The 14,962-nt window shown below is 35.7% G+C and overlaps 1 protein-coding gene and 1 long non-coding RNA gene across 3 annotated transcripts; one reads left to right on the forward strand and one right to left on the reverse strand.

The window, feature by feature from the left end:
• The first annotated feature begins 811 nt into the window (after positions 1-811).
• Positions 812-5,764, forward strand: LOC147537666 (uncharacterized). 2 transcript variants are annotated; one of them, XM_086642396.1, is made up of 2 exons: positions 812-1,965; positions 3,398-5,764. In XM_086642396.1, the coding sequence occupies exon 1, from the start codon at positions 1,014-1,016 to the stop codon at positions 1,956-1,958; it is 945 nt and encodes a 314-aa protein (XP_086498522.1). In that variant the 5' UTR covers positions 812-1,013; the 3' UTR covers positions 1,959-1,965; positions 3,398-5,764. The 2 variants fall into 2 exon arrangements, with proteins under 2 accessions (XP_086498522.1, XP_086498523.1); XM_086642397.1 differs by lacking the exon at positions 3,398-5,764 and adding an exon at positions 3,011-3,150 and having other exon boundaries at positions 893-1,965.
• A 6,799-nt stretch (positions 5,765-12,563) lies between these two features.
• On the reverse strand, positions 12,564-13,230 carry LOC147537667 (uncharacterized). The gene is made up of 3 exons (XR_015226174.1): positions 13,092-13,230; positions 12,913-13,010; positions 12,564-12,819 (listed from the first exon to the last, which is right to left on the reverse strand). It is a non-coding gene; the product is annotated as an uncharacterized LOC147537667 (long non-coding RNA).
• Between the last annotated feature and the right edge of the window lie 1,732 nt (positions 13,231-14,962).

Here is a 14,962-nt window from a genome sequence, read left to right on the forward strand (position 1 = left end):
GTTACTGCTTCTTTCTCTCTCAATTTTCAATCTTCAATCTAAAAATCAATCGAAAAGATTAAACCAACAAAAACCCATTAAGCTATCAACAAATATTATCATTAAACATCAAGAAGGAAAACAAAATTCTCTCTCTATCTCTCTCTTCTGATTTTGATTCAAAAATCCGTTGATTCAAAAATCCGAACAAGGCCTGATGATGAGCATGAGCAGGAACTATGTCAACAGTCGAAGGTCTTTTATCCACCAAAATTTCGATACCAACACAGAAAGGCCTAAAGATGAGCATGAGCATGAACTAAGTCAGCAGTCGAAGGTCTTTTATCCACCAAAAGTTCGATACCAACACAGGAAGGCAATTCTGTTTTTTTCCCACGTAGGTTTGTAAAAGGATTTATCGCATTGTTGTCCTAGTGCCCTGAAGAACCCACACATGCGTACTTAAAATCCCTAGGACTCCAACACTCTTTCGAAGCTTCAACCTCAAATTCTCCAATAATGTAATTAGGAACTTGTTGCAGAGTTCTACAGATGCCAACCAACATAACGAGAGTAAACGATTTTACTCTTTGGATTCAGGAACGGAAGAGTGGTAGATAGAACTTGAGGGGAGACCCTCAGGACTGGCTCAATTGGAGGTCATGCTTAAGGTCTCGGATGGGTCAGTCCGGCTGGGGCGTGCCTACAGTTGTCGGGAATTGACCACCGTGAAACACCTTTGGGGGCCTATAACAATTTTGGGGTGCCCATATAGAGGCACCTTTTTTTTGATGAAAGATATAGAGGCACCTAAAAAAGAAAAGAAAGAGATGGATCAGTATTAACGTTTTGCCCCCGCGCATTTTAGTCATTATTCGCCACGGACTGCCTTTCTTCTCCTTATCAGAGTCCACCCACCTCCACCGCCACAGCCACAGCCACCGCTACGCCACCCCCGAATTCCAAATTCAACCACCACCATCTTTATCCAATAACCCTAACAGGCGATCACAGAACAAAAGATACCCTAAAAAATGTCTCAAACTTCTCCACCTTCCGCTCCTCCTGAAACAGGAAAGGAGATCGAAATCCAAAACGAAAGCAATATTCCTTCACAAGATCTAAAAACCACAACTCCTAAGAAAACCCCTCCACTTCCATGGACACATCTCGAAACCCTAAACCTAATACAGGTCTACGAACAAAAATGGTATTCTCTGAATAGAGGTCAACTGAAAGCTAGTCAATGGGAAGAAGTATCAATCTCCGTCGCTGCCCACTGCGGTTTCGATGAACCTTCAAAAACTGGAACACAGTGCCGTCACAAAATGGAGAAGCTTCGTAAACGTTATCGATCTGAGAGACAAAGATCAACAATTTCGGCTTGGACTTACTTTAGTCTCATGGATCAAATGGAACGTGGTCCTCTTCCTCCTATATCTGCTCTTCCGATCGCTTCGATTGATCCCCGTAATCGAATTCCTGAATCGACTGATGAAGAAGAAGATGATGATGACGACGAAGACGATGTTAATGTCCCTAATGTGACTAATAAATCAAGAAGTATTAATCATATATTAAGAAGACCCCCAATTGTTTCGAGATTTATCGAAAATTCAGCTTCATTGTTACCCAGGACATTTAATAGCATTGATAATTCTAGGGTTTACACGAGTGATCGCAAGAGGGGAAGATCTTTTGTGGAGAAGGAAGAAGATGAAGGTGAAGAGGAAGAAGGAAAAGGAGGAGAGTTAATGATGGAATTGGCTAAAGTTGTTCGAAATTTCGGTGAAGGTTTCATGAAAATTGAAAAAAGGAAGATGGAGATAATGAAGGAGAGAGAGAGGTATAAGATGGAAATGGAAGCTAAGAGAACGAAAATGATTCTTGATTCGCAACATCGAATCGTGGATGCCATTGCTAAAGCTTTTAGCTCACAAAAGAAGTTGAATGAATCTTCAGGAGATGTGAATTGCTAACTTTCAGGTCATAAAAATTGAAACTTCACTTTTTATTTTGTTTTCTTAATATTTTTTTTGTTACAAGAATTGTAATTGGGTAACTTGCTTTGATGCTCACTACTTGTTTTATATTGTTAAAAGAATTTAGAATCCGATTTATTAGGTTGTTGTTCGAATGACATAATAGAATAAGTTGCCGGTTCAATTCGTTTCAACAATCTTATGAGTTCGTTTACATTTTGTTTTATTGTTTAATGGCTAATGAAAGAAAGAAGGTAAAAGCTTTTCCTTTTTGGTGTAAGATTATCGGAAAGATGTTCGCTTCAATTTTCTTTTGCCTAGGTGTTCTAACGAACAAAATGCTTGGACTTACGAAGTTGTAATCCTCAGTATAGTTCCATTCTGACCTGAAAATTGTAGTGGTATTCTTCGATGTTTGTTCAATCACTTTATAGACGATAGAAGTATAAAATTACAAGCTTGCTTTTGGCATGTTGTGAATTTGGAAAAGTAGATATAGTTCCACTTGTTTTTTGTTATGACTACTTTGCCTTATTTTTTGTTTCCTTGAGCTATCTTTCATTGTTATTGTGTTCCGTTAGCTATTCATTTATTTGGTTTCATAGTTATGGATTTCTTTTGGCTCTAGTTTGGGGTAATGGTCTGGCTTGGATTCAAATGTGATAATAAATGTTCTGAATTCTGATGGCCTGTAATTCGGATAATTCTTTTGTGTCATATCATGAACGTGTCTTTGAATTTCGCAACACTGAAGTTCAACTTGAAGCTGCAGTTCTGTGCACAAACAAATAAAGTCCCTGCCCGAAAGGCGGGAGCCAAAATCAGCCGTGCTACTCGAATCTCCGGCTGATTTCAGCCCCTTTGTTAATGTGCACAGACAAAATTGGATCTCTTTTGGGTAGCATGCATATGATGTAGTAATTATGCTTAACATATTGTCCAAGCTCTTTATTGTACTCTAAATGAAATCGAAAACTTCAACTTGCACCAACGTATTCGCTTCTGCATTCGGAGAACCTCATTGGTATGGCGATTTGGATAACTAGTAGGTAAGGAGGTACTCTTTGATCATGAAGTTTAACAATCCAGGGGAAGTACACAAGTGCTCAGATATCGTAGGTGAAAGCTATCTTGTTAGAGGCTCGCCCCAGCTCTAAAAAATTCAATTTTGCAAACGAGGGCCCTTTTCATCCAATTTAGTACCTTTTGTAATCTAGTGTCTATTGGTGTACAAGGGTATAACCTGTGTGCCGTGGGCACAAACTCTATACTCCCAACAGTTGGAGATAAGTTTAGGAGGTGTAATCTGACCCATTGAAGAGAAGGGTATATTCTAAAAAAGATACTCTTCTCCCCCTTTACTATATAGATTGAATATCCATATCCAAAAATTTAAATTATATGATCGCACTATAACTGATGAAATCATGGAGCAGGAACTATACAAGTTGTCAGGGGAGCTGGAAAAGGTACGCGATGACAATATAAGGTACGCGAAGGTTAATTGCATTGGTTCATTACTTCTATTTTTGTTGAAACAGATCTCATTATTTACTTAAGTCGGTTTTGTAGCATTCCATTACTACCGAGGGTAATGGGCCGAGGGTAATGGGCCATGGCCCTCCAAACTCAAATCTGTTAGAAGAATTTCATATATGGGCACTCACGATTCAGACGCTCTTTTACCCTCGTACACTCACTTTATACATACCCGCATAGTTTTGTTAAAAACTTTCCTAATCGAAATATGTTTTCGATTTAGATGTTTGACAGGTACTCATCCTACCAACTAAAAATTGGGATCGATATTGTATAGGGGTAGGTCTTGTTCTTCCGTTAGTAAGACGATCACCGACCGACGCCATTTGAACCAATCGAAAACAAGCATCTGACTTTGATTCCTGGACGTCAGTACTCATCCTACCGATGAAAAACTGAGTAATATTCAGCTCTTGGTTTTCTTCGGTAAGACGACTACCCCTTCCATATGAATTAAATTGGGAAGATGCCTTTGGTCACATCTCGCTTTCCATATGAATCATACAATTGTAGCATAAAGAATCTCTGGGGGTGTGTTAGAAACCTCGTATAAGTCTTGGCAAGATATAATCAAGTCCGATATAGATTGAGTACTTCTAGATTTAACATTAAAATAGAATCATATATTTCTAGCAAATAGGCAATAAAGTAAGGCGTGTTCAATCCTTTGGATTTGGTTCCAAGGGAAACACTATTATGATTATTAATGTATTTAACAATACGATGTCAAATTGGCAAGGCTCCCGTACAACATTTCTAAAGGAAGAGTGAAATGCGAGGAACGGTCTTTATGTGCCAAATCAAGTTCCAATGAATAACATTCCGAAAATCTGTGTCGTGTCCAGTCGGTAAGTGTTGACACATTAGACCAGCGAAAGGTGTTCTGACCCTCTTCCTGGACCTCAATAGATTTAACGAGATTACAAGTTAGATTGTCAAATGTACTGTTCAGAACCGTGTAAGTTCCATTGTTTTTTTTTTTTGTAATATGGATTACGATCTACGTTAGTCACTACATGGTACTGATACATCATCAAGATGTGATAAGCACGATAACTGCCTAAGTTAAACTAGGAATGGAAGGGGTCCAAAGCCCAACAACATACTAAAGAGGCCTAAAAGCGACAAATTTTATTATTTATATGTTTTAATAACCCAAATTCAGTAACCATAAATCTCACCTCTTCTGGGAATCGATCCTGGGACCTTTAGAATTTTTAAATTGATGTCAATACTGTCGATCACTTGGGCAAACAAGTGTTGATATTTCCATTGGTTATTGTGTGTGAATTGGGAGACAGTCGTAAGAGTGGAATTTCTCAAGTTACCGGGAATTTGGAATTCAATAATCGATCCAAATATTAACTTGCGGACTTTTGTGTACTTCCCATAATGCGAGTGGTGTCATAATATTTATATGTTTACGAGTTGATTTTCAAATAAAATACTATTACCTAGTCGAATATGGAAAGCAAATCTCATATTTTAATGGGTAATTTTATAGCTAATGTCCTTTATTATTGTACTAGGTATGACCCGTGCTTATGGCACGATGAAATTCAGTGCACTTACAATACACTTAAGTTCCACTCACAACATTTTTTCCTACTATGTACTTAATGGAAAACTCACAGTTGTTTGTTATAGTAAAGCTGGAACAACTTTTACATAAAAGCGAAGAAAACAATGAAGTGAATCAATTAAGAAATCGTCTCAAGATCAAATTCATGAGGTAATGAATGTAACCGAAAACAGTAACTAAGATAAGTCGCATGTGTAACACTTTCCCCAGATGATATTTTCCACCCATTCTATTTGACCAATATTCAGCACCGTATAGATATCCATACTACATATTGTGAAACAAATTCTTGATAGAAAGACCGAATGCAAATAAATATTACATGAAAAATATATGTTAAATTCCTAATCTTATAAGCTAATCAAACTTATTTCATCTATTTGGTCTTCCAAAATCTTCTTTTTAAGAAATCTAATATATTTCTTAGAAATAAAAGTGTTTTCAAGAACCCAAATGAACTATGGAATCCTTATAACCTTATAAATATTTGGAACTAAAAGCATAAAATCACGTGTTCTTTTGGGTCAAACAATTTGATACACGTGGTTTAGATTGATGTCTATGTTGCATCTTCAAGCCTCGTTGTTTCGGTCCTCCATTAGACAATTATCATCAGTAAGAAGAGTTTTGATTAGAAGGTGCATAATAAACTGAAGATTCAGTAAGAGAAAAAAAACAAAAATATTTAGCTACAAAATTACGAAGTCGAGTCCATGGATGTTTGCATAAATTTATCAACTATATCACAATGAATCATACAGAAGAAGAAATCAATTCCTTAAAGTTAATTCAAATTGAATTAACTCAAATTTCAAGGTATAATCGAAGTACCACATAATCTTGTGGTTTCGTCTTGTAATAAGCGAGTTACAAATATTCAAGCCCAAAATACGACATATGAATGAAAGAATCAAATCGACTATGAATCCTTTATTCCTTTATACACAAATTTCTGCTTTGTTGCTATCTCGCAACTTCGATCTCCACAAACAGTAAATCAACACCACCTTAATCATCAATAACCTCAACAAATGAGGAAAATCATTTTCAGATCGGATTTCAAATCAGGAACTCAACTATTTTAAGTCATTTACAATCAAATCTAACCAAATATTTCAAAAGAATAGAGACGTTAAAACCCATGATATCTTGTTATTAAGGCATGACTGAAAAAAATGAAATTAAATTTAAAACATAATAATAACTCACCTCAGTTGCACCTAAATTCTTTAAACAATCTTATTTCTTGCCAAAAACAAATTCTTTAAAAGAGAAAAATAAAGTTAGGGCTAAAGAAGAATATGAAATAGAAAATGATTTAAAGTTCTTGACATAGAAGGTAAAAGAATAAGCACGGTAAGGGTTTTGTCAGGGAAAGAAATTGACAATGAACCTCACAATTTCTTCTTGTTTATTCATTTTTCTTTCTACTGAAATAGTTGTTATACAAACCGAAGAATAAGCCATTAAATTGAATCGAGGGAAGAGAAAGCATCACAAAGTGAGAGACATAGGGTCAAAAATAATAAAGAAAACATGTGACAGTAAATGGCACAAAACAACGAACATTGTATAATGGGTGGTTTTTTTTTTTTGATGAAAGGTATAATGGGTGGTTGATATGGAACTTTTTTTTTTTTTTTTTTTGTTAAAGAGTGCATTAAATTACTTAAACCAAAATACTATTACAATAATGTTTATATAAAAAGAAAGGGACATTCTTCCATGTTTAGCGCTTGTTCTTCTTTCTAGCCCATTTAGCCAGCTGGTCAGCTTGAGAGTTGAGTTTTTTATTGGCATACATGTAAATGACACTGTCAAAATAATTTCCTATATCCTGAATTTTGTTGATATAAGTTGTAGACCGCCACTGGATTTTGTGCGTGTTATCTTGGAGATGCTTGATTAGATTGCAGTTATCACTTTCTATGATAATATTTTTATGTTCGTTGTCCTTCGCCCATGTCAAGCCTCTAAGAATAGCAATTGCTTCACTCTCTTCACTGTTTCAAGCTCTGGTGAAGTCTGCTTCTGTTTGGATGAATCTCGAGTCTGCACTATGAACTATCAATCCTGTTCCTATATAGGATTCTACTGTTGTAAACGAAGCGTCTACATTGATCTTGATATATGGGTTATTTGGAGGTTTCCATTTCTCTACTTTCTGGCTGATATTTCTTGAAACTTTTTCTTGTTTTTTCAGCAATTGATGTATCCTAGTGATAATTGAATTGGTATCATTTGTACTTTTTTGGAAACACCCCTCACATCTATTCTTCCATATTATCCACAGAATTGTTGCGAAGTGAGTATTATTATTCGTATTACACCTATGCTTCGAGTGTTGCCAAGAGAAAATCCATTCCTTTATAGAGGTAATATTCTCCGAGATTAATTTAAAATGAAACCAGACGTTTTTGGCTATCGTACAGTGCAGTAAAGCATGCTCCATAGATTCAGTTTTCGTGCATATATGACACTGAAATTTGTTACCTATGTATTTTCCTATACGTTCTTTAACTGGTAGGGCATTATTGCAAATTTTCCATATGAATAACTGTATTCTTGGTATTATTGGTAAATCCCATATAAATTTCCAGTTGTAGTTGCTTGGCACTACTGTAATGTTTTCTCGTCTGAGATGATTGTACATAGATTTAACTGTGTATTTTCCAGATTCTGTGAGTCTCCATTTCATTTCATCCTTTCCATTCATAGAAATGGGGATGGATTTTATTAATTTTTTAGTATTTTCATCAAAATTCCGATTCAGCAAATTCTCATTCCATTCATTGTTTTCAATTAATTGTGATACTTTGGTCAGGTTTGAGTTATTAAGATTTGTGATAGGGTCATTAATAGTGGGAATCCAAATGTCTTGCCAAATGTTTATATCTTCTCCAGTGTGGACTTCCCGAATGGATAAGTTCTTGATTTGATTGAGATTTTTGTTTATGTTTTTCCATATCCATGAGTGGTTTTGTTTCACTGGACCTGGGTTGTTTGAGTTCGGGTAGTATTTTGCCATCATAAATTTCACCCATGCCGCTTTTGGGTCCGTAATGATTCGCCATGCTTGTTTACTTAACATGGCTTTGTTGTCCAGATCTGGGAGATGAATGCCAAGGCCTCCCAAATCTTTAGGAAGACAAATCGAGTTCCATGCTTTCGTACATATGCCTTTTGACTTACCCCACCAGAACGACTTTTGTAGAGTCATTATGCGTTTGCTTACACTTTTTGGAATTGCGAAGCATTGCATCTGGTATCGGGGTACGGCCGCTACAATCGCCGAAATAACCACCGTTCGACCTGCTTGTGATCGAAAAGAATTATTCCATTTTGTAAGTTTTCCATTAATTTGCTCCAGTATTTCTTTGAAGACTCTCGTCTTAGGAGTACCTATAAATAATTGAGCTCCTAGGTACTTCTCCGAGGTGGAAGCGTATTTGACTTTTAGAGCCCTCATGATCATTCGTTTGAATTTAGGGTGAGAGTTCTTTGAGTAGAATATGTTCGATTTAGCATAGTTTATCATTTGTCCTGATGTCTCGCAAAAAGTGTTCAGTATTCATTTGAGAATCGATATGTTTTCCAATGAGTTTCGACCGAAAATAATGCAATCATCTGCAAAAAGTAAGTGATTAATCTCGAAGTTATTATTATTACTCGGAAAACCTTGGAATTTAATATTCCCCATCTCTGTGTTGATAAGGCGGCTGAGCCCCTCCATAGCTAGAGTGAACAGAAAAGGCGACAAAGGAACTTCCTGCCTGATTCCTTTCGAAGGGAAGAAAGTTGGCCCGGGTCGCCCGTTCACTAAAACTGCCATAGAGGAGGACGTGATACAGTTCTTAATCATTTTGACCCAGTGATCTGAGTAGCCTAATTGTTTCATAATATCTGTAAGGAAATTCCACTCCAGTTTGTCGAAAGCTTTCGACATATCAAGCTTAAGGCCAAAATATCCTTTAGAACCTTTCATCTTTTTGTAAGAGTGGATAATTTCCTGACCGATGATAATATTGTCCGATATCTGTCTCCCCGGGACATACGCTGCCTGAAAAGGGGAGATAATCGAGTTCAGAGTTTGTTTTAAGCGATCCGCTAAAATTTTGGTGATGATCTTATAAGTTGTGTTCAGCAGACTAATGGGCCTATAGTCTGCAGGGGAATTCGGAGTAGGGGTTTTTGGAATGAGACAAATGTGTGTATGGTTGGTTCCTTGAGGGAGTTCCGCAGTCACAAAAAAAGATTGAACAAGAAGGTAAATGACACTGCTAATAGTATCCCAATTAGATTGGAAAAAGAAATGTGTGTATGGTTGATATCGAACTTAGATCTAGTTTTTTTTTTGTTGAACTAACTTGGATCTAGTTGCACAGATGGATGTTAGTAATTTTAATACTAATGACTAATGTGGACTGATATATGTATTAGTTACATAGTACACGTTATTTCACTCAAGGGTCCCAAAAGGTGATCTAGTTGATTTATACATTATGGACCATAAAATATTAGTTTGAAGTGTGGGGAGCATATTATCAATATGTCATGTATAAAGCCCTCAAAAGTAATCATCAAAGAATAATGGGCTCTTTAATAATTACTTGGGTAAGTGCTAGTAACCACTTAGGCAGTTCCCATTTTATTAAAGACAAATCCCTAAACCAGGGAAGAGAGACGTGATTTCCCAACTCCCATTTTTTGAGAAATCAGAAACAACGTCCATTCTCAAGGATTAGAAGATCTTGTCCAAAAATTAAGAAGATTTTGTCCAAATCTTAAGGGTAACACTGAAACCTACTATATCTTCAAGTTATGGATTCGGGTAAGTACCTACAGCCTTTTACATCTCTTTAATTCATCAAATAGAGATCTTGGGTTACTTTCATTATTTGTGTTTTTGTTATTCATATGTATGAGTAGTGAAATCTCCATCAAGTGGTATCAGAGCCAGGTTAGACATATCCATAATGTACTCCCTTATGTTCACCTTACGGTTATACCGCATGATGACAAGCTTAGATAATGCAATGCTTGTCTCCACTTTCCCACTCGCTGAAAAGTGAACAGAGAGTTGCTTGAGGAACTCCTTAGCACTCGCCTTAGTCAGTTCACTGCTTATCGAGTCTGGAATTGAATATTGCATGATCATCAGGCTCATCCGATCAATGGATTCTACCAAGCACTGAGTTTTGTCTTTCTTTATAAAAACATTAACTAAATTTTTTTTTTTGAGAATAAATCTTCATACCATAAATAAGTTCACAATTGGTCCAGCAAAAGATATGACTATGATACAAAAGTTGGGCGAAAATTGTAACCTGGTTAAGATAGGTGTTAAATGACAAATAAGGAAGTGTTATTCCGGTAATAACAATTCTGTGGGCTAAACTTAGAGGTGCTCAAAAGGCCGGGCCGGTCCCGGGCTCGTACGGAAAACGGGCCAGGTCAACCCGGGTTCTATCCCGGGCCCGGTCTGGTACCTATTTTGGGCCCGACGGGCTAGGCCCGACCCGGAAAAGCCCGGGTTGAGCCTGGCAATTTGTTTTTTTTTTTTTTCTTTTTCTATTTTTCTTTCTTTCTTTAAATATTTATATTCCTCCTAATCATTTATATCCTATTTAGAAAATATAACAAACTTAAGTTGGAGAAGAAATTTTTGGTATGCTTTAAAAAATCTTATCTAAAAATAAATTTAGGTAAATTTTTGAGTTAGAAAGAAATATTTATATTTATGTTAAGGATTCATATCCTTATGTAAGTTTAGAAAATCTTTTCCTTTTTTAAGTTAGAGAATATAAAAAGAATATAGGTAAGTTTCATTAAACCATTTTTGTGTAAGTTTTAGAAAATCTTTTCTTTTCGAGTAAGAGAAGAAATTTTCAGTAAATACTATATTTTTTAAGTAAGTTTTATTTTGTTTTAATTTACTTTAGGTAAGTTCGATTTTTTTAGGTAAATAGTTATTACTTTAATACTACGTGATAAATCTTATTTTCTTTTAAGTAAGTTCGTTAAGTTTCATATTAAAAAACAAGAAAAAAAAAAACAAATTAGCCTGGTCAAACCCGGGTTTGGCCTGGCCCGGCCCAGACAGGCCTGGCCTGGGTCAAGTCACGGTCCCGGGTTGGGCCATAGGTTTAGCCAACCCGGGACCGGCCCGGCCCGGGGCTATTCCAGCCCGGGTTGCTTGGGCCCGGCCCGCAACCCGGCCTGGACCGTTCTATTCCAGGCCGGGCCGGGCCGGCCTTTTGAGCACCACTACCTAAACTGTTGTTTTCCTAAGTCACTTTTACGTGGCAATAATATTTATTAAAGGGAACTAATAAGGCATTATTAATGGAGAATTAAAGAAGAGAAAATAGCTATTTAGGTTGAGAAAATTATCATAATAACTAAAAAAACCATCATCTTCTCCTATTAACTAAAAGTTGTTATAATATTATGGGAAATGATACATAAAGTTTAAACTAATATAGGTAATTATCAATCACGTCATTTTCTATCTTTTTCATTCCCAAAATACCCTTATACATCAAAATCACCTTTCTCGTAAAAAACAGAGAAATTTTTCTCATCTTTTAGGGTTTTGCATTTTGTTCTTCTTTCGCCAATGAAGGTGTTTTCTCCTCTTCTTCTTCTTCTTCTTCTGATCATCTTCGTCTTCATTGGTTAATCTTCGTCGTCGCCATTTTTCTTCTGTTTGTGTCGGTGCATCTGAACCTTTTCCAGCGTATTCACCGGTTGATTCGGTCTTATAAACCTTATACTCATGAAGATCTGTAGAGCTCCAAGACTGATTTCTCCTCTGTAGAGCAACCGGAAACTAACTGAGATTGGATTGGGTTTTGCATCGGTTGTTTTTATTGAATCTTTAAGAAGTATTGGAATTGCTTTAAGAAGATTTGCAAAAGCTGAAATTTTGATTGAATCATCTTTATCAACTGAGATTGATAAATCACCTTCTAACTCCTCTTTACTATCTCCATCTCCTCAACATGATAATAATAATGCTGAAACTTCTGATTCACCACTTCATAATGAAAGCCCTAGTTCACCTTCGCTTTCAACCATTAGTTATATGAGATTAGATAGAAATCGTGTTGTTACTGTTAAGTTTGATCCTAATTTGAATAGCTTTACTGAAATTGAATCTCTAACTTTTCATCCACCACCTCCATCTCCTAAATGGATTCTTCTTGGGATTTCTTTCAACCAAATTAAAATGTTAGAGAAAATGGGTTTGATCATAATTTTGAAAATGTTAATGAAAAATGGGAGAAGTTTAGTTTGAAGAGTAATGAGAAGAATGAGATTCATCTTGAATCGAAAGGCCATGGATGATGGAACTGAGAAAAGGGTTCATGAATTTGCAGTTAATACTTCTATTAGAAGTAAAGGTAGTAGTGATCAATTATCAAATTGTGAGAATTTACCAAAGTTTCATGATTTCGAACGAGATAGAAAAGATAATGATACATTGATCAAGTCTGATTCTATTAGTGGGGAAGGTGAAATTTTGGTTGGGAGTTCGGGTTTGGATCGGTCTATCTCTAAGAGGGAAGCAATTACGACAGAAATTGAAGCTCATGTATTAAGTTTCAAGTATCTGGAAATTTTCGAACAAATCTTCGATTCTTTAACGAACTAAGGCGGACATCTACGATCGTACTTCTTAGCTTGAGCACCCATATGAAATCCTTGTGTGACTGCTGTGTTCTTGAAAGTCATCTGCATAAAGCAAGGTATAAGCAAGACTTGTCGATTGACTCGTTTAAGACATGCATTTATTCTCTAAGAAGACCGTATAAGATAGAGACTCACCGCTAGGCTTTCCAAGTCCAGGCTCAGATGTTTTCTTACACCAGCAGAAACCAAGGCCGCAAGCTCATCCCCTTGATGTAACTAGGTTCCTTTGTGATCTGTATCATTCACTTGTCAATGGGTATTATCTGCATATACTTTGAAAGTTTTGTAGTTATAGAAAATCAAATTCGACTAACCTCTGAAACCACCAATGCGGATGTTTTACTTATGATGTTCTCAACAAATTTCCCAACGTCGGCACCGTTACTTGAGGGGTTTGCAGCAGCTTTTGGCTTTTCCTTGACTCTCTGTATGCTATTAGATGGCTTTGTGACTTTTCCTATATCAACGAAAGAGAAGATAGTGGTTGAGAAATAGATATCGACAATAAGCCAAGAGAACTGAGATGTACTTAATGTATGGACACAGCTTGATGTGTCCATACATTAGGTATTTCAATGGGTTTACCCTCGTCAACAGTTGGTAGCCCAAGTGGTTCCAAGGTGTTGACATAAACTCCAGAAATCCCTGGCAGTCTCAGGTTCGAATCCCAGAGAAGGTGGAATCTTTGGTTATTTGAATTGGGATTATTAGGGTGTAAATAATGTTGTTGGGCTTTAGGCCATGTCTTGTTGGGCTATAGGCCCGGTTCTGTTAGTGTTTGAGTGGGCGGTTATCGAGCTTATCACATCTATGATGTATCAAGTGCCAAATGTAACGACATACGTAGATCGTAGTCGACTTCCAAAAAAAAAATGGGTTTACCCTTAGAGTGGTTTTACCCTTAGAATCAGAGACAAGAGATAAAAACAAATTTAGGTATTTCAATGGGTTTTATATCTTTGATCTATGCAAGTTTTGGAGCTTTGGGTTACTTTGCTTTTGGACAAGAAATAAAAGATATAATCACAACAAATTTAGGTCAAGGATTGATTAGTGTGGTTCAATTGGGTTGATGTATTAATCAATTCTTCACTTTTCCTTTGATGATGAATCCAGTTTATGAAGTTTGTGAAAGAATGTTTTGTGATGGAAGATATTGTTTGTGGTTGAGATGGATTATGATTCTGTGAGTTTGGTAGCTTTATTAGTACCTAATTTTGTTGATTTCTTGTCATTGGTGGGTAGTAGTTTTTGTGTTGTATTAGGGTTTATATTACCATCTTTGTTTCATTTGATAGTATTCTACACTATCTAAATAGTTATTTTCTCTTTAAATTATGTGATTTTTCAATTTCAATCTATATTATGCAACACATATTTGCAGTTTACATTATGCAAACACATGTTAGCAGAACTTGTTGCAACCACATGTTTGCAGAACAGATAGTTGCAAACAAATGTTTGCATAACTTGTTTGCAAACACTTGTTTGCATAACAGATTGTTGCAAGCACGTTTGCATAACAGATTGTTGCAAACACGTTTGCAGAAAAACGTAAAGAAAAAAAACGTCGTTTTTTTTTGTGGGATTTTTATAAAAAAAAAGTATTGAAAGTGGATCTTGTTAGAAAGCTAATGAAAAATCATTTTAAAATATATAATTTTTATAGAAATCCGACATCTCAAACAAAACTTATATCGATTTAAAGTTTAAAGAAAAATAAAAGAATTTAGTTACACAAAATGAAAAAACAGGGTATTTTAGTATTTGCACACTTTTTTACCTAAATAATAATTTTCAAATGTTTTGTGCTTTTATATTCATTTTCAATATTATTTTGACCTTTCTAGAAATTACCCCTAACTAATAAGGCATTATGTATGATTAAAGGGAAATAATATTTTATACCAGAAGATTAAATATGAATGAGATTTTGTTACTATTTACCAAAGGAGCCTATCGTAAATTGAGAAGAGCTTCTAAATAATCCACATAATTAAATAAGGATGTTTGACCCAGTCATTGTTTTCCATTCTGTTTTATATAATAGATATCGTCTAGAAGCCCTTTCCAAAATTTAAAATATAGTTCTTCTTAGAAATAAAATAATTATTTAAAAAAAAGATTACCGTGTCCTTACAAAAATAACTAATTTAAGAAAAAAGAAAACAAAAGAAATTTCAAA

Source organism: Eschscholzia californica, unplaced genomic scaffold (genome assembly GCF_041429995.1).
Source record: "Eschscholzia californica isolate CP2 unplaced genomic scaffold, dmEscCali1.0.p SCAF_5, whole genome shotgun sequence".
In the NCBI taxonomy this organism is placed as follows: Eukaryota; Viridiplantae; Streptophyta; class Magnoliopsida; order Ranunculales; family Papaveraceae; genus Eschscholzia; species Eschscholzia californica.

What these genes read in the sequence shown, in the direction of transcription:
- LOC147537666 (XM_086642396.1), top strand. Translation starts at nt 1,014, where the DNA reads ATGTCTCAAACTTCTCCACCTTCCGCTCCTCCTGAAACAGGAAAGGAG.